This window comes from Suricata suricatta, chromosome 6 (assembly GCF_006229205.1).
Source record: "Suricata suricatta isolate VVHF042 chromosome 6, meerkat_22Aug2017_6uvM2_HiC, whole genome shotgun sequence".
Lineage (NCBI taxonomy): Eukaryota > Metazoa > Chordata > Mammalia > Carnivora > Herpestidae > Suricata > Suricata suricatta.
The window spans coordinates 57,522,031-57,547,657 of NC_043705.1; the positions used below are offsets into that span (position 1 = coordinate 57,522,031).

The following is a 25,627-nucleotide window of genomic DNA, read 5'->3' on the forward strand; positions in this document are numbered from 1 at the left end:
CACTTTTCCACCGGGCGTCGGGGGCCCCCCGGGCTTCGCTCAGCCAGGAGGGCGGCGGTCGCGGCAGAGAACGTGCCCTGGCCACAGCCGGGAGCCCCTCAGACCCGCAAGGCACCACGCCTCGAAAGCCGGCGGGGCGCCCTGCGCGCGGCGTCAGGCAAGGGGGCGCCCTTCGCCAGCCCCGAGCGGAGCGGGCGCGCCCTGGGGCGAGGCGGCGGGGAGATGGCTCCCAGGCGGCGGTGAGCCCCCCGCGCCCTCACCATGCAGAAGAGCGTGCGCTACAACGAGGGGCATGCCCTGTATCTGGCCTTCCTGGCCCGAAAGGAGGGCACCAAGCGCGGCTTCCTGAGCAAGAAGGCAGCCGAGGCGAGCCGCTGGCACGAGAAGTGGTTCGCTCTCTACCAGAATGTGCTCTTCTACTTCGAGGGCGAGCAGAGCGGCCGCCCGGCGGGCATGTACCTCCTGGAGGGCTGCAGCTGCGAGCGGACGCCGGCGCCGCCCAGGGCCGGGGTCGGGCCGGGCGGCGGCCGGGACGCGCTGGACAAGCAGGTACCACCCGCCCTCCCTGCGCGGGCCCCCTCGCTCCCGCCGGGACACTCCCGGTTCCAACCCTCGAGGTCTAGGGCTCCGCCGAACGCGGGACCCGTGCTCCGAGGTCCGTGTTCCTCCTGCGGTGTCCAGGGCAGGACGTCTCCCCGCGCCTCCCCATCTCCATCCCCTCTTCTCCCGCACCTCCTTGTAATCACTCGGAACAGAGGCCCCGCTTTATTGCTTTCGCGACCCTGAAGGAAACGGGTCTTTCCCGTTTCACAGCTAAGTAACCATCCGTTGCCTCGCTAGACCTTGTTCGGAAGGATTTACTGTGGTGACGTGTGTTGACACCTGTTGGTTATAGATTGGCAAGACGGAACTAACTTATTTGGGAAAGTTTGGTTTCTCCCTTACCCGGGTGGTGCGTGTAGGGTTTTTGGGTTTTTTTGTTTTTGTTCTTGTTTTTTTTTTTTTGCCTGCACATGTTTGATGGCTGGTTGTGCAGGGAAGAAACGGGGGCTCCCAGGAAGGAGAGGAACTTTCTGTTGGCTATTTTCAATCTGTTTTTGTGGTTTATGTCAGTTTACTTTGCTAACATTTGGCCTGCTGGGTCTAATTATGAAGGTGAACGTGAATCCATTTCCCTCAGAATTAGTATTTGGGAGCCACATTCCTGCTACGTTTAAACATGTGGGCATTTTTTAAAGAATGGTTCTTTGTACTTTTAAATGAGTGCTTTGAAAATAAAAGTGACCTTTTCATTCTGGGTCATAATTTTTTAGTTTTGCCGTGTTCTCACTCGGGGAGGACCAAAAAAACCCTCTAGATTTAGTACCTCCAGCCCCACCCCCCATTCCTGCAAATGAGAAATTTGTGGGGGGGCAGGGTTGAATCACCGTTTGGTTATTAAAGTTAGAGCAGACTAATTTTATTAAAGCTCTCAAATGTTCTCGCTTCGCTTCTTGATTTCCACCTTGAAAAAAGCAGGCTGATTGTCTTTGCTGTTGCATAAAAATGTTTCGCAGCTGAATTTTCCCAGCAAGTTAGACCAAACAGCTTCTCCAGCAAGAGGGTGGCTGTGGGAGGTGCTAGCGATGGGATGATGAATAAGATGCCTGCACGACCGCTGGGGCTTATAAAACAGTGTGTAAAATTAAGAGGAGTTCAAACTAGATTAACCAGGAGGTTTTTTTCCTCCCCCTACTTTGGTTTTGCTATAAATCATTAACAGATTTAATTGATTTATAGCACATACGAATCTGAAATTTAAAAAATATGAACTTTGGTTTTTGAGGACATGTTGTGGGTTTTTTGAAAACCGATTTCCTATTTTGTAGATGTAGATTCTGGAAACAACAAGTTGAAATTTCAAGTCCTGCAGTTTTGAATTTAAATTCAGAGAAAAAAAGCGTTTTGAGGAAACAGAGATTTGTTTCAGTATTTATTTATTTTTTCTGTTGGTGAGATTTCTTTTTATAAATGTATGTGTTCCAAGGCCCCACAGGAGCCAAATCTAATAGGTTCCTCCTCCTTCTTTTCTTCTTCTTCTTCTTCTTCTTCTTCTTCTTCTTCTTCTTCTTCTTCTTCTTCTTCTTCTATGTTTATTTTTGAGAGAGAGAGAGAGGAAGAGAGAGAGAGGAAGAGAGAGAGAGGAAGAGAGAGAGAGAGAGAGAGAGAGAGAGAGTGTGTATGTGTGTTGTGTGAGTGGGGGAGGAGCAGAGAGAGACACACACAGATTCTGAAGCAGGCTCCAGGTCTTAAACTGTCAGCACAGAGCCTGACTTGGGACTGGAACCCAGGAACTTCGAGGTCATGACCTGAGCCGAAGTTACATGTCTAATTGACAGCCATCCAGGTACCCCTAGGTTCTTAAATGTTATTATGCATAAAAGAAAATAGGCACTTTAAATTACCCTGAATATTTCATTCACTTAATTCCAAATTATGTTTTCTTCTTGTATTTATTCGAATATCAGGAGCTAGCCACTTTTTTCCCCCCTTTTTTGAGTTAGGGGTGGGAAGATGTTACTTGTCTGGCTGACCAATTAACATTATATGAAAACCAACATTTTTTTACTTGGACAATATCTGTACTGTCCTCTTCAGACAGTTTTCTTTACACCACCCTTTAATAAATCAATGTAATCTCCAAATAGTTTGACTTTTATGCCACTTTCTAATGGAAGTCCTAAAAAAGTCATACTATCAAAAAAAATTGTCATACAAGTTATGAGTATTTCTCGCTCATTCTGTACATCTTTAAGAGGATAGAAATTAGAACCTTTGGTACATGTAAAAACACCTGAGATACACAGAACAAGCACTTCAAAGTGGATTGAGTTGGACTGGGAAATTTGTCAAATTTTGTCTTGTATTAGGCATGCTTGCATGAGTTAGGTTAGTTTCCCAGATTGATGCTTTTCTCTAGCACTGCCTGTCTGGGTGTGTTTTAAGAATTAAGAAGAAATTGTAAAGATTAGAAACAAAAAGAAACATTTTACCTTAAGCTTACAGTTTATGCAGTTGGTTTCCTTTCAGTTAATTTATGTTGCTAGGTGCTCACATCTTCTCAAGCACTTACACTTGAAATTGGCAAAGTTGAGGCACTGAACAGGGGTTGTCTTAAGGTTTGCTTTTCCAAAAGCTTCTGGAGCTTTCCGAATAAATATCTCTTTCAAACTCATAAACATGGTGGAAGATCAGGGCTTGATGTGGGATTTAGGGAGGCAGAGTGCTTTTCCTCCACTATGCTGCTGTGACTTCTGTATGCAAATTTCTTAACAGTTCCTCTGGTGTTTTTTTCTGGGAATGAAATCTGTTTCTTAATATTAAATTAAGAGTTGGGCTAAGAAGAATTCAAGTTGCCTTTAAATAATGGCATCTCCCGTTTCTAATGTTCTAACAGCAGTGTGAGCTTTTGCTGTGTAGAGCGTGTGACAGACTATTCCGTAAGATTTAAGGATTACCAGTCTCCGTAATAAATACTAAATCTGAGAAGCTAAGGACAAGCAGGTGATCTAAGTGGGCATTCTAATAGATCAGTCAGGTCAGCAGATGTGCAAACCAACAACATCTTTGCTAGAACAGAGACATTCTTATTTACATTGGAGGGCGATGTAATGTCATTGACAGTTACTATAGTTAGTGCAATTTTTGCTATAAAATGCCTGTAATCATTCTTGTCAGTTTAAATGTTACTTATCCTTCAAATGATTCTTTAATTCTGTTTAATTGTGTTTTAAGGTAAGTCTTAAGAAGAAAACACCCATTGGTTTGTTTCTTCTAAATAATTCACAGAAAGCTGGTTGACAAAAGAAAAATGTAAGGTTTTTATTTTAAATCACTGTTAAACTGTTTTTTTTTTCTTAAACTGCTTTTAGTTAAGAAGAAAAAAGAAATGTGCCTAAGTTGAGGGAATATTTGCATTGCTCCATTTTTTCCAAGAGTGTCCCAAAGATTTCACTTTGATAGGTTCTTGGGAGATCAATTGCAAAGCTCTCATATCAAGTTTCCATAGTGGCTATGTCTTACGTACTTTTATTTATGGTGATATAATTAAAATAAACTCAGCTAAAAAATAGTTGCAAGTAGTGTTCCTTTTCTTGAAGATATATGTTGGTGGTACTTCCTGCTTTTAAAAAATCTCCATTTATGTAAAATAAACTTACTTTTCGTTCTCGGTAAAGATGTTCATGGGGAATGGAAATGAATGGAATGAGTTTAATAAGTACCTTCTATGTGCCAGGCTCTGTGTAATCCTCCATTATCACGTCTCATTTGAACCTCACTTCAGCTCTTGGAGATTGGTAGTATTTTATTCATTTTTACCTACGTTAACACTGAGTCTTACAGCATTCCAGGGAGACAGTCCAGCTCCAGGTATGAAGACTGAATCATCTCAAAGAGTGCCTTAGTAAGGAAGCTATTTAAATAGATTGAGCAAGAAATTTAAAATCTGAGTGAGATGGGGGTTGGGATTGTAGTACATGAATCACTGTTTTGTTTATTCTTGTTCCTCTTTAAGAACTAAAGGGCAGTTGTGAGTTTTGAGAAATATAATTGCAGACCATTGCATTTTCAAAGAAAAATGAGATTTATGTTTAAACAAACAATTTTGCATGGCATTCATTTCCTTCAGTAGGGCATTTAAAAAAATATTTGTACTTAGGTGAAAGTGCACATCTGGTTAGTCTGGTCCGTTTAAGTGGCTGTATGTGTCTTGCCTGATAACAGGCGAGAGCAAGGTGCTGTTTATTCTTATAGGAGCAAGGAGCAAGGTGGTGTGTATTCTTATTTTCCTCGTATTGTTAAGTATTCCATTCACCCTGACTTCAGTTGTTTTTGGGCTAAAACATCTCCTTGGTTTTGGAGGTTTAAAGTAGTTGATACTTATCATATTTGTGCTGAATTAAATTTGCTGATTTAATTTTAAAGGGATTAAAGGTTATGTGATTTCCCGTCACCTCATTACTGGCCAGTCATTTTAGCCTTCCTATCTTGACCACAAGCAGAGGATTTTAGTCGTTTTATGGAATTAGGCAGAGCTGTATGCAAACCTTGAAATACTTGTGGAGGGTGGGGAGTATGTGTGGTGGATTTTTGGTCTAGTTCATGTTGTTTAATTGATGCATAATAATCAGCTCAATATTTCCTTTTCAACCTTTGCTTCTTGAACATAAATGCAGGGGAAATGGGACAAAAATATTTACTAAATCTTATAAAAAGTTTTAAAACATAATTTGAGGAAGAGAAATAACTTATTACTCAAAATTTGTAATTCTTTCATTTAAATTTAAATGAAGAAAAATTCTATGGATTAGCCAAACTCAGTTATTTTAATTTTGGCTACACTAAACCTTACTATATATATTATTGTAACATAATTTGTTTTCTTTGGGAAATAAAAAATAGAGATATTTTCCTTTCACTGGGTGATGATAAATTGTAGAGCATGTGTAATAACCATGTTTCTGGTTTTAGCAAGCAAGTGTTGGTTAACAGTTGATTACAACCATTGATATTGCTGTGTGTTTAATGTAGATATATTTAAGTTGATTTTGTTCATACTTTTTGGGAAATATGCATGCTACAGTGAATATAATTTTAATTTTGTAGAATAGAAAAACTTTGTCCTTAAGATTATTTTGTAATAAAAGAAGACAGATTGGCAAACAATATGACTTTACCTACGAGGTCGTAAGTCCCAATTTTTATACTTTTAAAGAAGCTTTGTGTTTTCATGCCTGTTCATTTGTATTATAAGGAAGGGGTATATGTGCATGTGTGTGTCTGTCTACTGGGTTTGTTATCTTCTGTCATTAAATATGAAACATTTGTTATGCAGTTACATATTTTGGAGTTTACAGATTTTTATGTATATCATTAACATTTTAGGATGTGAATTGTAAATCCAATCTGTACACAAGTTAGGGAGCTTCATTTTTCAGGACTAAGTACGTATAAATATTCTGTTTCATTAATCACTATATAAATTCCTCTCTGAAGGGGCGCCTGGGTGGTTCAGTCGGTTAAGCGTCTGACTTAGGCCCAGGTCATGATCTCACATTCGTGGGTTTGAGCCCTGCGTCAGGCTCAGTGCTGACAGCTCAGAGCCTGGAGCCTGTTTCTGATTCTGTGTCTCTCTCTCTGCTCCTGCCTGCTCATGTTCTGTCTCTCTCTGTCTCAAAAATAAATAAAACATTAAAAAAATTTTTTAATTAAAAAAATAAATTCCTCTCTGAAATAAGCATACCTTAATTTAAGAGTGTATGTAGTAAAATATTAGTTAATATTTAAATGAAACTACAAAATGATACATATTAGTACTGTCACAATATAGTGTTGTCACAAACATTTATTTTATAGTATTTGGCCATTATTCTAAAAATTTACCATTATTCCAAAGTTATTCATTACATTTCAGTTGGTATAATTTTCAAATGTGAGCTGATTGAGAAGTTATAAATACATGATTTTGGCTCCACCAAAGCATATATTTCAGCGTTTTTGCCCAATGAATTTAAATATGATGGTGTATATATTTAGAAAAAAATAGACTTTTCTTTTTTTTTTGAGAAAATACTGGTATCAGTAGGTGGAGCAGAGGTACAGAAAGCACATATTCTCACTTTTTCTTTTTACTGGCACTTGGAAAACTTATGATTCAAGGAAAAATAAAGATGCAACCATTTTTCCTAAAACTCCTCACGGTAATGCCAAATGCCCTAGATATGCCTTTAAGGAAAAGGCAATAATGCACGTGCGTGCACACACACACACATGAAAGTTTGGGTTGATCAGCCCTGTCTACTTCAATAGTATTTGTTTTCTTTTTGAACCTTAAAGAAAGACATGAGAAAGTTGGGGAGGCCAATACAATACCTTACAGCATCAGAGTAGAGTCAGTTAATGAAAATTAGAATTCTCATAAGATCTGAGAAGACACAGACAGTTAAAACGACATTTAAACAGCTATGCTTAAAAATAAAATGTATCGATCCTTTAGTGCTGTATTTTTTTTCTTAAATGTAGGCCACAGTTTCTTTTATTAGCTCTTCCCATACTCACCAATGTGACATTGCATGAGACCTGTGATGATAGAGTCTAAGGGCCTTTTAGTTGCTGGTACTTTGCATTCTCTTCAGATTCCTGAAATGTTTTATTTTGTCATTGGTCTGATTTAATTTAGACAATGCCTGATTCATTTCCTGAGCTGTATTTATGAGCCCATGCCATTTGTGTGACTAATGTAAACAGAGGGGTTAGTGCTGTCGAATAGAGGGAAGATTGGAAAGCTAAGCGGTTTCCTGGGAATAGCAATATAGGAATGTGGAGGTGGTAACCTGGTCTACGGCTCATCATGAAAGTAACATCCTAATGCCTCACGGAAGCCATGCCGAGACCGTGTCCATGATGTGTAGGCATAGGAGGCTGATCACATCTGATATGAATTTGCTTTCTTTTAGCTTGAGGATTATTAGTTTCCAGATCCATGGTAGTATTGTATATGGCATGGTTCAAGCATGAAATTGCCAGGCTTTCTGTCCCAACTCAGTTACTCAACTGTATGTGATCTTGATCAATGTCTCTTTCTGAAGATGAGCATCATGACAGTACATCATCAGGCTGTTGTCAGACTCACAGACAGGAGTCCACACCAGGCTCTTAACACAGTACCTGAATAGTCTACACATTTGTTAGCTGGTGTTTTCCATTAAATTCTTTCTAATATAATATCTTATTGGCTTTATGCTTTATTTTATTTTTTAGTTTTTTTAAGTTTATTTATTTTGAGAGAGACAGAGCATGAGTGGGGGAGGGGCAGAGAACTAGGGAGACAGAGAATCTCAAGCAGGCTCCATGCAGTTAGCATGAAGAGCCTTACTTGGGGCTCAATCCTGCAACACTGTGAGATCATGACCTGAGCTGAAATCAAGAGTTGGACGCTTAACAGACTGAGGCACCCAGGCATCCCACTTTTTGTTTTCAAACTTCAGTCATTTAGGAAGTTTTTTCCTTCCTTCCTCTTTAAAAATGTTTTAACACAAGATAGAATAGTTCAGGGAATGCCATTATACCTGTCACCCAGCTTCAACAGTCTCCAACTTTCTGATTTGTTGTGCTCTTTGTTTCCCTCCACACATGCTTCTTTCTCTCCCCCCTAGATTATTTTAAAGTAAGCCTTAACATTGTATTATTTAACTTGTAAATAAGGATGTTTTTTCTTTTTTGCATAAACCTTGTTTGGCAGTGACGATTATACTAAATGTGGCTCTTAAAAGAATGATCTTAGAAAGAGGATGTAACATGTTTCTGTTTTACTGTGTGTTATTATAATGGTCCTCATCTTTTTGCTTCTTTGATATCATCATAAAGGAAAACACTTAAGACAGCAGCTGTGAGGACATAAAGGTGGTGGAATTAGCTCTTATAAATTCCAGTATGTTAAATCCTAAAGAAAAGAAATTTGAAATCAGTTGTTTAGCTGTGATCATAGTATAAAAATATTTTCATGATTTGACCTCACTCTAGGGGAAATTAAATTATAGGTGATTTTCTTACTGAGGGTTCTTTTTTGCTTTATTGAAGTCCATTTTCCAAACTCTTACAACTGTATAGTTGGAAGAATCTTGTTTGGAGCAAGAAAGAGTGCTTCCTCCTGTGGCATCCTTAATGCTGCTTCTCACTCAGTATTTTGCATAGATTTACAACAATTAGGACATCTTTCAATGTTTCATCAGTCTTTCAATATAAATTCTAAGACCCAACAGCTAGTTAATGTTATTTTAAGGCAATTACTAAGGTTTCAGTAAACAAGGGTATAGTTTGCTCTCTCTAGTATTACTAAACTTTTCTAGGGTTAGTTTCTGCTGTGTGATTATTTGCTTTAGGCTCTTTGATTGCATTGGAGAGATGGGAACTCAAGTTCTTGAATACTGGTCACTCTCTGTGGCGGGGGGACAGTAGGAATACTGAGAGGCAATGTAAGAGTAAGTCTTTCTTGCTACCTAATTGATCTTTGGACGTTGGTACTGGCTGACCTGTTGTTCAGTGTGCTTATGCCTCTTTGGTTCCTCACTGCTTCTTCTTTCTCATAACTTCTGCTTGCCCTAACTTCAGGCTGTCATGAACCTCCTGGTCTTGACTTAACACATTGTGGCCTCTTTAATTTAATTCTCACTGCAGCATCTCTTACTCATTCATCCGTTCAGGTTTGTATTCTTGTGTGAGAGAATCTGATTCGGGGCTAGACTGATCTCTGACCAGTCTATGGATTGGCTATTAAAATACAGGGGTCGTGGGTGAGTTAGAGTTAGTTTTATGGGAACTTTGGTGGGTGTGATAGACATCATTATTGATATGCCTCATGTATTCATCAAGCTAGTTAATACTGTCTTCATCAAACTAATATTAATTCATTATGGGCCACATTCTCTTCCTTTAGTAACAGTTTTATACCCCCATCGTATCAATATGATCTTTCCAATAATATAATTTCTGTCCTCTTGTGCTGATTGGTCTCCTGTCTTGCTTAGGGTTTATGTTTATAATTTTCCTTTACTTTCTAATATTTTAATATAAAAATTATTTGAATGTTGTTCCCTTAAAAGTAAATTAAATAAAAATTATTTTTTGAAGTATAGCAAATATATAGAAAAGTGCACAAATTATAAGAGTGCTAAGTGATACATTTTTGCAAAGTGAGTATATGTAAGCAGCACTGAGATCAAACAGATAACATGATCAGCCCTCCAGAAACTAACCTCATGTCTGTTCCTCTTTGCTACTTCTAGACATAGATAGCCACTGTCCTTACTAATAACATTAGGGATTGCTTTTGTCTGTTTTTTGAGCTTCAGAATGGACTCATTTAATAATTACTTCTTTTTGTCAGACTTCTTTCCCTCAGCATCATCTTTGTGAGCTTGATCAGTGTTGTTGGTTGTGGTGCTCCACTTGTTTTCATTTCTTGTAGTAGTCTACTGATTGAACATACAAGATCTTCCTTAACTTACAGTGGGGTTATGTCCTAATAAACCATTGTAAGTTAAAAATATCATAAGTTAAAAGTGCACTTAATACACCTAACCTACCAAACATAGATTAGCCTAATGTACCTTAAATGTGCTCAGAACACATATTAATCTATAGTTGGGCAAGTCATCTATCACAAAGCTTATCCTATAATAAAGTGTTGAATATCTCATGTAATTTATTAAATGCTCTACCGCAAGCAATAAACAGAATGGTTGTATGGATACAGAATGGTTGTTAGTACATTGGTCGTTACCACTCTTGACTGTATGTGTGGCTGACTGGGAATTGTGGCTCATTGCCACCACCCAGAATCATGAGAAAGGATCACACTGCTACCAATAGTCTAGGAAAAGACCAAAATTCAAAATTCAAAGTCTGGTGTCTACTGAATGTGTATTGCTTTTGTACCATCATAAAGTCAAAAGATCGTAAGTCAAACCATTCAAAGTTGGGGACTGTCTGTATAATTTTCTTTATCTAGTGTAGTTTGGACTGTTCCCACTTTGAAGCTGTTTTAACTACTAAGGGTATAGAAATTACTGTACAGGTCTTTTGATCTATGTACACGTATGCATTTCTGCTGGTTATGTACCTGGGAATGAAATTGTTCATTGGATGCACGTACATTTGGCTTCAGTAATTTTATTTTATTTTTAATTATTTTAATGTTTATTTATTTTTGAGAGATAGAAATAAAAAGCATGAGCAGGGGAAGGGCGGAGAGAGAGAAGGAAACACAGACTCTGAAGCATACTCCAGGCTCTGTCAGGACAGAGTCCGATGCTGGGCTCGAACTCATGAAATCATGACCTGAGCCGAAGTCGGCCACCCAACTGACTGAGCCACCCAGGCACCCCTGAAATAATTCAGTAATTTTAGCCAGTTTTCTGAAATAATTTTATATCAGTTGATGTTCCCACCAGCAGTGTATAAGAATTCCAGTTGCTCTACATCCTTTCTAACACCTCATGTTACCAATGTTTTAGATTTAAGTATTCTAATGGGTCTGAAGTAGTATCTCCTTTTGGTTTTCATTTTCATTTCTCTGATAATGAGATTGAATACCTTTTCAAGTATTTATTGAGCATTTGATTGTTCTCTGCTTTGAAGGGTTTGTTCAATCTTTTGCCCATTTTTATGAGTTATTTTACTGATCTGTAGCAGTTTTAAATATTAACTTAAATTAACTATGAATTGCTATTTTTGTACATTAAAATTCTTGAATATCATAATTTCATATTGTTCATTCTAATGTATTTGAGGAAATTAACCCTTTGTTATATATAATGCAAATATTTTTATTCTGGCTTGCCTGTCTACTCTCTTAAAAGTGTCTTTTGATGAAGAGAAGTTTAAAACTTTAATGTAGTATAAATTATCTTTTATTTATGGCATTTGTCTGCCCATGATACAAATGGGGGCAGGGACAATATCTGCATGTGCTTTGTGTGGAAGGGGCAGGGGCTGGGGCCCTCCCCTGCTGCTCTGTGGTCAGTGCAATCAAGAGGATCACAAAAGATGTAGTAAGTAAAATCGAATGTGCCTGCAGTGTTTTCTAAGTGTTATGCCAGGTGTTTTCCCTCTGGAGGAAGGCTGTAGAGGTAATTCTGAAAATCAAAAGATCTTCATGTTCTGTTTTCCATATACTTTCTGAGGTCTGAGATAATTCTTCCCCTACTACACCTATACCTTTCATCTGCAAGAGTCAGGTGCAAGAGGGATAAAGGAAGAGCACCTTTATAAAACTTAACCAGAGTTAAGCTTGAATCCCTAAGACCCCTTTCAGCTATGCTGCCACCTGGAGTATATATCGATTAGGCTGGCCTGGAGGTGCTATAGGGAAAAAAATACATCATGTCCAGCAGCGCTCAAGATGGAATCCTCAGTTTTCAAAATATAAATATATAATGCCCTATAACTCTTTCCACTTTTGTTCTCATCATTCCCCAGGAAGTAGCCAAGAAAGAATGATGTCTTTCTTGGAATACCTACTTTCAGTGACCAAACTGCCTTTCTAAAGCATATGGATGGGAGGGAATAAGGAAGAAAGAGGTGGACAATCAACCCATTGTTGACTACACAGATTCATTTGAAGGGCCACAGTGGTGTGGCTGGAAGCACCTGATCCGTAACCTGAAAATTAATCAACAATGGTGAGGTAGCACTTAGTACCCTGAGAGGGGTTCAGAGGTCTGATGTAGTCAATCTGTAAGTAACACCCCTTGTGACATGGCCTCTTCCATTGTGAAACAGAATGGTCAGCTTGTGGCAGGAGTCACACGTCTGCCCTGCAGTGGCAGCCTCTGCTTTAGAAACAGAGTCAGGCTCTATCAGCCTCGATGAGTCAGCCTACTTGATACCAGTAGTTCACAGCCCTTCCTGTGGGCATCTCATGAGCGTTCCAGACAGTTCAGTCAGCAGACATGGTTTGTTCCTATGTTCATGTTTCCAAAGAAGGGTCTCTTTAATCTGCCAGTCTGCAGTTTTCCAAGTGGTAGACCAAAGAGCTAACCAATGGCAACAGCCCAAAAGCCTGAGCCCTAACCCCTGACCGGAGTAACTACATCTCCTTTTGCTTCTGCATAGCTGGCCCTGAGGCTGAATAGCCACAGCACCCAGTGGATACCACTGGGTTTCAGCTTAGCCAAACCATCAATGAACCAGGCCCAGACGTTTAGGGAATCTTTGTGTATTGAAGACCCCCCAGTCAGTGACTGCTTTAGGTAGCAGAACAGATCAACTTCTCCACAAAGGGATACTTGCTACTTTTTGAAACGTAAAGCTGAGATGCTCCTGAGGTCAGACTAGCTGCACTCTTGAACACACCTTTCCATTTGATGAGCAAGGCTTTGGTCCTTGTCTTGTTTGTTCTTGAGTCCAAGTCGATTCATCCTAAAATGAGAATTTCAGGTTGGAAAGTTACAAGAATTCTATGGGACAATATTGACAAGGATTCAGCAGTAAGCTAATAGTTGTCCATATGCCTTGTAATTTTGTTTGAATGTTGGGCATTGTGGATGAAAAATCAAAGAGATAATTTTGTTACATCAAAATTATCAAAAGAGATAAAATGTTACATCAGTCCATTCTGGGCTTGAGCTGGTGAAAGCTAGGTTTCGGGTTTTGTGAGAATATCTCCATTTTAAGTTTGCATTAATTTCTAAAGTGTAGCCTTTCAGGATCTTATATGGAATTCTACATATTTATAGAACTCTTTCCTCCTTGGTCTCCTCTATCCCCATGAGACTACCAGAAACTCATTGCTGATTTCTAGCCTCTTATCTGCTGCTTTCTAGTTGGCCTCCTAGCCTCTTGCTTTGTACCACAGAGAAACTGGCAAATTCCTTGAAAGAAACAACTTCAAAGACAGTCAGACTCACTAGTTTACTTCCCTTCTTTAATGTGTCTTTACTCCTTAGGTCCCGGCTTAGATCTTGTTAGTTTACTGATGCTCTCAAATGGATAATTTGTGTGTGGGTTGTGTCCAGCTTTTCTACTTGTTCTCAGTGTGTGCCTGTAGGGGGCTGGAGAGTGGGGTAGGGCCTCTAACAAGGTGTTTGGCCATTACCACTCAGCAATGAGTTTTAATAATGAATCTACAAATCAGTAAAACTCCTTTCAAAACAGTGGAAGACTGATATTATGGGTTTTTTTTCCTCCTGGAAATTTATTTGTTAATTACTTCTTATGAATCATTAATAATAAAATACTAAGAAGTCAAATCATAATTATACTTATTTTATCAGTTTAATTCTGAACATCTTTGAATATGGTGTTTTTGAATAAAATCAAACATAAGTATAATTTTTTAGTTATGAAATGTTTACAGATGTTTATCTCACTCCTGAGTGGGGCAAGGTATATATTTTGAGGGTACTGACATGTAAATCATATTTTATTCCTTACACAGTATATTAAGTTTTAAACTTTAAGATTGTTTTCTCATATCTCATGTCTATCTTTCTCCCTCTCACAACCCTCACCTATCTATATATATATATTTATCTATCATCTTAGTTTATGAGCATTTAATTTAAAACAATTGTCTTTCGTCTAGTATAAGTTAAACCTTTCTTCTAAGAAAGTAAATCAAAATACAATTAGATTATTTCATTTAGGAAATTAGCTTGTTAGTTATATATACACAGTGTTTTATATTATACAGTTGTAAGAGCTACCATTAATGAGTGCTCATTTTGGGCTAAAGAGCCAAGCCTTCTACATATATAATCTCATTTATTTTTTTTTAAATTTTTTAAATGTTTTTTTTTTATTTTTGAGAGACAGAGAGAGACAGCATAAGCAGGGGAGGGTCAGAGAGAGAGGGAGACCCAGAATCCAAAGCAGGCTCTGAGCTAGCTGTCAACACAGAGCCTGACACGGGACTTGAACCCACAAACCGTGAGATAATTACCTGAGCCGAAGCTGCCGCTTAACCACTGAGCCACCCAGGTGCCCCTATAATCTCATTTAATCTTCACAACCATCCTGAGATGATAGTGTCCCCTTTATTTTGCAGATAAAGTTACTGAGGCCTAGAGTGGTTAAGTGATTGACACAGGGCAAAAGTTTACTAAGTGACAAACTTGGGTAATAGAACCTAGTTTAGTAATTTAGCATTTCTTGAATTTGGCCCTTAGCTAGGAACTAGAAACATCTAACCAGGAGGGAAAAGATTTTGTCATTAGTCTCATTCTTCTCTGTCTTGGTTCATTTGCAGTTTGAGAGGATGTCAGTCTCATTTGGCCACATTCATAAAGCCCATAAAGCAAATTATTTCCTTCCCAGATTGATGAAATTATGTCAACAAAGCAAAGCTATGGGCTCCTGTTTATCTGAGGGAAGCATTAGAACCAGTTCACATAACCTCTAATCTCTATCTGCTTGGCCCTGTGCTGAGGGCCTGAGAGCTGGGTCATGGTGGAGAGTAGGATGTTGGGGATCAGGTCAGTCTGTCTCCAGAGCACCCTGTCTTTTTCCTGTGCTACTGGCTTCCATCCCAGGCTTTTTTCTTGGTGTCTGCCCAACACCACAAGGGGGTCAGCACTGAAGATGTAGGAGATACTGGCCTCTCTGCCATTTCAGACCTTGCTTATACTATGGCTCTCGACTGTGAGAAGATTTGTTTATATTTTGATGTGAGTCCACATCTCAGTGTCTTGATTTATGCTACCACGTTTTGGCCACTAGGTCTAACGAGGTTGTAGTCTCCCCTGACCCAGAGCGGTGAATACTGTTGTTGACAGAGAGAAAGGGAGAAGGAGAGAATCCTAAGCAGGCTCTGCACTATCAGGGCAGAGCCCAATGTGGGGCTCAACCCCATGAACCGTGAGATCATGACCTGAGTCATGTCAAGAGTGAGACACTTAACCGACTGAGCCATCCAGGTGCCCCAAGAAAGTAGGGTTATTAAATTAATTGAGCTAATCTATGTGAACAGTGTTTTGTAAACTAAAATGTTATGAGAATAGTATTTAAAATTTTTCACAATTACATTTTTTTATGTAAGTGAGGGAATTTAAATAGAAAATTAGTTGGAATTTTGGTTAGTACAAATGGTGTTCTGTTCATTTTATGGTCCATTTTGAGAACCAGATAGCTTCTTTGCCTAGTTTGTGAGTCCATAGTTTTTAATTTCGATAGACAATATTTATCCAAGGTTTTATGAATTCAATTTTTTTTGGGGGGGGGAGAGAGAAGAAGCATGTGTGCATGCACATGAGCATGGGAGAGGCAGAGGGAGAGGAAGAGAATACTACTCAGGCTCTATGCCCAGCGTAGACCCTATCTTGGAGCCCGAAATGGGGCTCTATCTTATTACTGTGAGATCATGACTTGAGCCGAAATCAAGAGGCATGCTTAGCTGACTGACCCACCCAGATGCCCTGAGTCCTTGGTAATAATTTTAATTTTTATGGACAATATTAGTGGACAACAAATTTGTTTTATTAAAATTTTTTAAATGTTTATTTATTTTTGAGAGAGAGGAAGACACAGAATCTGAAACAGGCTCCAGACTCTGAGCTGTCAGCACAGAGCCTGATATGGGGCTCGAACTCAGGATCATGGCCTAGGTTGGAGTTGGACGCTTAGCCAGCTGAGCCACCCAGGTGCCCCCCCCTTTTTAAAAAAATTTTTTGGACAAATTTCTTGAGAAATAGTTGGAAGATTACTTTCGCTAAGTGTAGGAGAATATTACCTATAAGGTTAGATGACTGAAGAGGTTTTCCTTGTCATTTAAATCCTTTCTGTTTTATGAATCCTTTTGACTATATTAAATACTAGATATAGGAGAGTGATATTAATAGGTAATTTTTTCAGAAGAAATATGTAGCTAAGTTGCTAAATTGCTTTATATGCTTTAAAGATTCAAATATTTTTTTTTATGGAGAATGTTTAAACTGTATACTGAAAGATAAATCCACAGTGTACTCATTTTTCTCCTTTTTGGTATAAAGTGCCATATTAACAGAATATTTTGAAAGTTTTTTATTTATAAAAATAATGTTTCTTGGACCTAATGTGCACAGCATTGTGACTGTTGTTAACAATACTGCACTATATACTTGAAATTTGCTAAGAGAGTAGATCTTAAATGTTCTCACCATACACACACGCAGAGGTAACTTTGTGAAGTGATAGATGTATTAAGGAACCTTATCATGGTAATCATTTTCCAACATACAGTATATCAAATCATCACTTTGTATACTTTAAACTTACACAAATTATTCATCAATTATATTTCAATAAACCTAGGGAGTAAATGGAAATCAGTGAATGGTTATACATAGTGTGTGTTTTCTGATTCCATGAATAATGTATAGAAGTGATTGGTTGTTCTGGTACTGTTGTATAGACACAGTATTAAAATTTAAATTTAATTTTTTTATTTTGAGAGAGAGAATATGAGCAGGGGAGGGGCATAGAGAAAAGGAGAGACACAATCCCAAGCAAGCTCTGTGCTGTTAGTGCAGAGTCTGACACTGGGCTTGATCACATGAACCATGAGATCATGACCTGAGCTGAAATCAAGAGTTGGATGCTTAACCAAATAAGCCACCCAGGTACCCTCCCAATTTTATATTCAGTCTCAAAAAAGGAGTATCATGTTTATTATATATAGTTTGAAAAATCAAAGTGAATTATAACATAAGAAAATTAAAATATTCTGAAATGTTATCCCTCAGAGAAAACTATGTTGTTGGAGGAATTCCTTCATGGTTTTTTTTCTTCTGTGCATGCATATATATAATAGACATTTCTAAAGTCGGGCATACTTGAGATCATATTATATGTAGAGTTTTGGATCCTGATTTATTTTTTATTGAATTATAGTTACACACAAGATTCTGATTTTTTAAAGTTTTTGTAATGTTTATTTATTTCTTTGAAAGAGAGAGTGAGAGAGGCAGAGAGAGATGGAGTGTGAGCTTGATAGGGCCAGAGAGAGAGAAGGAGACACAGAATCTAAAGCAGGCTTTAGGCTCTGAGCTGTCAGCACAGAGTCCGATGTGGGGCTTGAACCCATGAACCTTGAGATCATGACCTGAGCCAAAGTCAAACGCTTTCCTGACTGAGCCACCCAGTCACCCATATCCTGATTTTTTAAAGTTGAGCATTTTGTGGTGAACATTTTGTTTGTCAGTAAATATTCTTTGAAAATATTATTTTTAATAACTGTACAACATTGTTTCTATTACACAGATAAACAGTTTCCTATTGTTGGGTATTTAGTTTGCTTTAAAAAAAGTTTTGCTTTGTAATTTTAAGTAATATTGCAGTGAACATAGGATAACACTTGTGAATAAAGTATCAAGGCAGGTGAAGGCACATGCAAATATGAACAAACAAAAACCCAAGAAGTGAGAGTCATCCTTTTAACCACCGCAACAAGGGTATGTCTCCCAATTTCTCCACTTTAATTAAAAATTGTGTTCTCTCATATACACCCCGTTTAGATTTTAAGGTAGTTTTGTGAATGGTTGAAGACTCAACATAAAACATAGATTTCTGGAATGAAGGTATGATCTCATCTGTGAATAAAATACAGAAATAAATATGGCCAAATATGATCATCTAATTTCTAGAAATAAAACTAGATTTTGAATGCTTTTAGGTGGAATTTATTCTCTTTGGGGATATATGTTATGATTAGTTAAAGGGCCTGGGACCATAATCAATGAGCTCCAAGTGAATGCACAAAGTGGAAATGCCCAAAAGCACTATGTTCCATTGATTTTAATCATGGTTGAATTATAATGTTTTATATTTTTGGAAATTAGGATGTGTTTTCATTCAATGTGCACATTTGATTGATGTAATACTTTTCCTATAAAATTTTAGTAACTTATGTTGCATTTTACAGTATCGTCATAGAAACAAAATCAGTAGCTTCCAGACTGAAGTACTTGCCATTTATTTGTGTTTTCAGAACTCTTTTCTGTGTGCATATTTGCAAAAGCTTAGAGATGTATGCATGTCTGTGTTGCATCATCTACTTTGGGCCTTTGGCCTCTCGATAATAATTGAATGTAAGTGTAGGGAATTCCATAACAGTGTGAAAAAGAGAAAAACTCAGTGCGTGGCTCTCGAGGCACTTACTTGAAAAATCTACTTGAAAGATGGAAGGTGTTAGTACCAACTGATCTTTACCTTGGTTGGTTTTGCTCTCTTCTGGGGCCACAAGATCCTTGATCAGTTAAATTCTCACAACACACTTCTTTGCATAACTACAACATCATTTAGTTTTTGGCAGCGGGTTTTCATTTTTCATATTCTTTCATTGTTGTTAGAGAATGGCAAATTTGACTGTTGGGTAATTTTTGCCCGTCCTTAAATTTGATTTTGTTACCTTTTGCGATTTCGAAAGACCGAAAACAAAACAAAAGTTAAGGTACTCATTCTTTCCTACCTTTAATGTTAACAGCTGCTTTGGCTCCTTGGTCTTATTGTTAGTTCTCCCGCTGATAGAGAACATTGTATCCCTGGGACCCCTGACCTGACCTCTCCCACTGTGGCTCTCCCTGTGGCTTTTGATAATGAGAATAATTTTGGCCCACAGACAAAAGTCCTGAAAGAATATTACTGAATTTATATCCTCCTTCTATTTTAAAATTTAACTCCATTGTGATTTTCAATAAATGGGTTTCTATTTTTAATGGTTAGATAAAACATTTTACTGGAAAATGATTTTAGGGTTCTGGAAGGTGAGTTTATTTGACTCTCTGTCACTTTGAGTAGAAGAGGAAGGTCCTTTGGCTTTTCACTTGGCAGCCTTGTCAGCTAGGAAAGTGAGGTGCTTCCAGAGTCTCTGCTCTTCACACATCCTGAGAGCCCACTTCCCAAATCCCTTAGTATTGCTGCTAATGACATCATAGTAAAATCCAGGCAAGCATTTCCCAATATTTCACAATCTCTCTTGCACACTTGTCTAAAAGTCACTTAAAGTTTTGGAGCTGTGTATTTATATATTGATCATGTTACTGTAGTCTTAATATACCAATACTAGTTACACAGCCACTGTGAAGGGAAACCTTCCAATTTAGATTTTACTAAGACAGGCTGTTGTTAATGTTAATACTGTCTGGCTTCTTAGTGTTTGATTGATACCATAGTATGGCTTCCAAGTTTTCTAAGACAATCATGATTTAAAATATTCTATTTCTACAGTCCTATAAGAGCGTTTGGGTTTTCAGGCCACCGGGTTGTGATTTGCTTTGGAAATTATGGTACCTGTACTTCCTGATAGCTTTGGAAAAAAAAATACACAATGCTGGTTAGACTCTTAAATGGCATTCTCAGCAGTCCTTGTGGTACAACTGAGATGGAAAGAGACTTTATTACAACAACGGTTGTTTGATGCTGAGGCTTGTGAGTATGTTCCTGTAAACAATCAACTGAGATAACTCACTACCTTCGGACCAGCCGAGTGTGTTCCTGTGTGTGTGTGTGTGTATGTGTGTGTGTGTGTGTGTGTGTGTGTGTGTGTGTATTATGGTGCTTTAGTAACTAACATTCTCTTTAGGAGGTATCCCAGACAATTCCTTTCTCATACTAAAAAAAGTGCTTTTTAAAAAGCAAAGCATCTAGTTTCAAAGGGAAAATTATGATGCATTAAGTTTGTCTTTAGAGAACAATATGTAGAGGAAGTATGTTATAAAGGGAAATAGAAGTTTGACCATGAATTAATTCACTAGCAGTGGAGTGCTGCAGTGATGTGGCTCATGCCTCAAAGTGATGAATCCGCTGGGGAATAGTGTGGTTTTTCTGCATACATACATTGTCTGGTGGGCTGTGTAGAGAACCTTGGAGGGACAGGAGTGTAGGGGAGGGGAGAAGTAGGACCGTGTTGAAAAGATAATCCTGTTGGTGTTTGGGGAAAATGGAACCTAAGTAGGAGCCTAAGAATTTGTTTCTGTGATTAAGGTTTATTGTGTAAAACTTTTCCTGATACCAAACAGGGCTCTGCAAAATTAACACAAAACTAGCTCAGAGTGGTGCCTCTCAAAGACGTGCCTCAGTCACGAAGACCTGGGCTCTTGGGAGGAGACCTGGACTAGCTGGATTTCAGGTTACAGTGATGGCAGCAGCCCTGCCACCCTTGGGTCAGTCATTCTTCATCCTGAGACTGTCTCCTGGGAATGTCTCTGGTTGAGGGTACTTGGGTACAAAGCTCTTCGCTGCCCCGGGTAGGCTACCCAGGAAAAGGGTACAGCACTTTGATTCTGCCTCTTGTCCTACAAAGCCTAAAATATTGACTATCTTGTCCTTTATAGAACAGGTTTGCTGACCTCTACCTGTCCATTATGGTAGCCACAGCCATATGTGGCTTTTGAGCACTTAGAACATGGCTGGTGTGAATTGAGATGTGCTGCGTACTTACACACTCTGGAGTTTAAAAACTTGGAACAACAACAACAAAAAGAACAAAATATCTCAATAATTTTTTATATTTCATTAGATGTTGAAAGGATATTTTGGATACACCAGGTCAAATAAAATGTTTGTTGAAATTTTATTTTACCTGTTTCACTTTACTTTTTTCCATGCGATCACTAGCAAATTTAAAATTACATGTGTGGCTTGCATTTGTGGTGCACATCCTATGTCTCTTGTACGATGCTGACTGTTATGGCAACTACGTTTATGGGCCACAGAGCTCTTTTTCCAAGGAGCCTCTTGAATAACCCTAAATGTCTTCTCTTGAGGCACAAGTTTAGCAAACATGACAGAGCCCTACACATATTCTAGTTTGAGAGTTTGTGTTTTGTTGACAGCTAAGCTATAGTTTATTTATATTTAGATTTTTTTTAACATTTATTCATTTTTGAGAGACATAGAGAGAGCGCAAACAGGAGTGGCGTAGAGATAGAGGGAGACACAGAGTCCGAAGCAGGCTCCAGGCTCCGAGCTGTCAGCACAAAGCCCGTCGCGGAGCTCAAACTCACAAACTGTGAGATCATGGCCTGAGCTGAAGTTGGACACTTAACTGACTGAGCCACTCAGGTGCCCCAACTATTACCTTTAAATGAAGAGATATACTTCCCTTTTGTTTTTCAAATAAAGATTTTTTTAAATGTTTTATTTGAAACCGGGTATTCTTTTATTATGCTTCTCATTTGGTATGTTTTAAACAATCTGTGAGCTATATATTTCCTGTGATGTAAAAAAAATTGTGATTCAGCAGTTCTACTTGTAGGATTCTGTCTTAGGGAAACAACTGAATGAGTGTGCAAAGATGTGCATATGTGTATGCTTCTCATAGCACTGCGTTTAATAATGAAAAATTGGCAACAACCCTGATGCCCAACTATGAAGATTAATTACCTAAACTATGGAATACATATCTAATTATTTTGCCAATATAAATGATGCCAATGAATTATTAAAGAGTTTGATAGACAATAACCATTTTAAAGAGACGTATGTGAATTTAGACTTTGAAAATTCTGAGGAAAAGAAAACAGGTTCTACCTGTCTATAACTGATTCTCTTTGGAAGGGGAATTTAGGGTTATTTTCATTTTTTCATGCCGATTTATATGGTCTATTTTTCATTAATAGGCTTGTGTATCTTATATAATTAATTAAAATAATTATTTAACCACACTCTAATGAATGTATGAAATAGCTCTTGGGAAATAGGAAACACTCAGATATCTAAGTGAACATATATATGTGGTATAGGAATTCACAAAAATAGATTTTATTGTCACATAGTGTGGGACATTAGATAAAAAGCATTTTCCCCCAGATTGGTCACATATCGCAAACAGATTTTTCTAATAATGCGGTAAGTGGTCATTAGTAGGGAGTGAAGACATTTGTACTGTCTAGAAGGTAAAGAAAGTTCTTACTTGAAAACCTTCTGACATCTATCCTGGGTTTTCTACCTCGCCACAAGTGTGCTGGCCAGTAATTTTTCCACAAAAATAATTTGCTGAAATTTTTAAATGCTTCATGGCTAGTTATTTTTAAGTGACCCAGGACAGGAAGGATGTGGAGGGGTGGAGTTCCATGTCCTCCTGCCTGTTGATGGAAAATTGTTTGAAAGTGGACTAAACACGGCAAGTAGTCTGAAGAGATCGCTATGTAAAAAACGAAGGTTTTTATTGTGACAGGTAAATACAGAGTGGGTGCTTGGCCCCGGTAGGTCTTTAGATTTTTTTTTTTTTTGGCACTTTGTTTACTTTCATGGTGAAATTCAATACTAATAATCAGTTTAACAGTTGAAACTTGGACAAGTAAGAAAATGACTTTAATCACAGTAAGTTGATAGGTGAGCCCTGGCTAGCTAGCAAGCAGGACTCTCCAGATGGGTTTTACCATTAACATGCACAACATTAAACAGAATTTCATGGATTCCATTATATGATGTATTATTATTTTTAATAATATATGTAAATATATTATTTAAATATATTAAATTATATAAATATATAATTATATATTATATCAAACAATTTACATATAGCTTCAGCTATGTTAATGGGAAATGTCACTGGCAATATGTATATTATAAAAAAAAATCAGTGATAGTTCCTTTATCCTCCACATTGCCATCACACCTGTCTCTCTAAATTAGTATGAGCAGATTATTCTCCTGCTTAATGTCTGCTACTGGCTCCCTGTAACTGCTAGATAATGTTGACTTCCTTGTAGGACAATGGAGCCTCTATGGTCTGGCCCCATCACTCCCATTCTCCCCATATTTGTGCCCCTGTCATGCCATATAGTGTAGTTATCATTTTTAAACAGGCCCTGTGCTTTGCTGTTTTCTCTGCTTGAAATGTTCTCCAGCTTCCTATTTCTACCACATGACAGCCTCTTCTGTAGAAGGCCATGTGTCTAACCCCTCCAGGGTGTTTGCCCCACCCTTCCTGTGGCCCCTGTCCAACGCTTCTCAGCTCTCTGATTTACAATGACCTTATGTACTTGTCTTTTTGCTTCTTGACCTCTACTTCTCCAGTGTCCCATTGCTCGGCTGTGATGCACCAGAAATGGAAGCTCTCATTTACTGAATGCTGACTGTATGCCAGGGATTGTGTAGACTTGACTCTTTCTGGATTAAAAGGTACTTGGAGACAGAAACCAAAGCTTACCGTGGGCTAGCCACTCCTTAAATAAAACATACTGGTTGAGTGTAAGTCTTTCCATCATCTTTTAAAATAAATAGGCAAGTAGCCTAAGTCATTTGAACTCAACTCTCATTTAACTTTCACATGGACAATTTTGGAAGTAAAGGGTGGGTGATTATTGCTCATTTACTCTGCTAGTTTTAGAGAGCAAATCATTGCAGTTTGGTGGGAGACAGACCAGGGAGGGAACACAGAGAAATGGTTTTCAGTTAATACTTAGAAGTCTTCTTAGAACACTGAGATGAAGGGAGAATAAAATCAGAATAGTGGTAGTGATAAGTGTAAAGTGTAGATTCTTGGTTAAAGGAAACCATGATGAAATAGTTCATCAGATTTTCATATGACTTGAAATATTTTGTGACATACATTCTGTTCGTCAGCGATTATCCATCTTTGTTGTTAACTTTTTGCTTGTTTTCAATTATGGTATGATATTTCCTTACCCCATTTCTTACCCATCACATACTTAGAGAGCTGTGTTAGGGTCATCTCTAAAACACTTCCCTTTATGTCTGTAATCTTTGCCTTTATTTCATTCATACCACATGGTTATCTTGGCTTAGAAATAGCTTTGAAATGAATATATTTTATGTAGAGATTTTTGTCTCTTTAATTAGTCTGCAAAGTCCTTGTAGCCAATGACTGTATCTTATTTTCCTTTTAATTACCTAGAGATCTTAGTACCTTTCTATGAAGGTGTTATTAAATGTTAGAGTCCTGCTGAATTAACTCATTGTTAAGTGTTTAGAATCTTAGTGGATGGATATATAGTCCAGGCCCTGATGGATACTGTTTGTATTTATTTGGTAGTAGTTGAGAGAGAAACATGCTGCCTGGCTTCAGATACTGACTTTGCTAGATATTAGCAGTCTTACCTTTCTTTCTTTCTTTCTTTCTTTCTTTCTTTCTTTCTTTCTTTCTTTCTTCCTTCCTTCCTTTCTTTCTTTCTTTCTTTCTTTCTTTCTCTTTCTTTCTTTCTTTCCTTCCTTTGTTTTTCCTTCCTTTTTTATTTTTTAATTTTTATTTATATTTGAGAAAGAGAGAGAGACAGACAGACAGACAGAACATAAGTGGGGAGAGGCAGAGAGAAAGGGAGACACAGAATCCGAAGCAGGCTCCATGCTCTGAGCTGTCAGCATAGAGCCTGATGTGGAGCTTGAACTCATGAACCACAAGATCATGCCCTGAGCTGAAGTTGGATTCTTAACCAACTCAGCCACTCAGGCACCCCTAGCAGTCTAACCTTTCTGTGTTTTAGTTTTTCATTTCTTGGGGCACCTGGGTGACTCAGTCAGTTACGCATCTGGCTCTTGAGTTTATGATCTCACTGTTTGTGAGTTGGAGCCTGACACCGGGCTCTGCGGTGACAATGTGGGGCCTGCTTGGGATTCTCTGTCTCCCTCCCTCTGCTCCTCACTCCTTCTCAAAAATATATAAATATTAAAAAAAATTTTTTTTCATCTCTTAAGGCTGTAATGTCATTTCATCTCCCTCATTGATGCAGGGATGATGGTGTTGTGAGGAGTATGTCAAACACTTGACTATGCGTGGCACATGATAAATGCTCAATAAATATGAACCATTATCTATAGTTTGTACATTTAAACACACAAAAAACACAAAATATGTGTAGTTTATGTATAATAATTGGCCCTAATAATTATAAAATTGATTTATTGAATTGCAGACGCTAAAAAAAATTAAGGTGGCATTAATTTTGAATCAGAAAGTGGAACATTGTTACTGATATTTTTTTAAAAGAAGGAACTTCTTTACTCTGTTGATGCTCAAAATCAGATTAAGTCTGCTGTGTGTAATCTGGCCGAAAGATACCGGATGTTGAAAGATTTGAGTAAAAAACACACTTATGGAAATGTTTTTCATGATTTGCTCAATTTTGTGCAACTGTTTTTAGTTTAG

The 25,627-nt window shown here is 38.0% G+C and overlaps 1 protein-coding gene across 2 annotated transcripts in view; it reads left to right on the plus strand.

The window, feature by feature from the left end:
- The first annotated feature begins 8 nt into the window (after positions 1 to 8).
- Positions 9 to 25,627, plus strand: part of RASGRF2 (Ras protein specific guanine nucleotide releasing factor 2) — a 233,290-nt gene continuing 207,671 nt past the window's right edge. For both annotated transcript variants that reach the window (XM_029942526.1, XM_029942527.1), the window contains exon 1: positions 9 to 549. In XM_029942526.1, the coding sequence (XP_029798386.1) occupies positions 262 to 549 (288 nt within the window). In that variant the 5' untranslated portion in view covers positions 9 to 261. The remainder of the gene's footprint in view (positions 550 to 25,627) is intronic.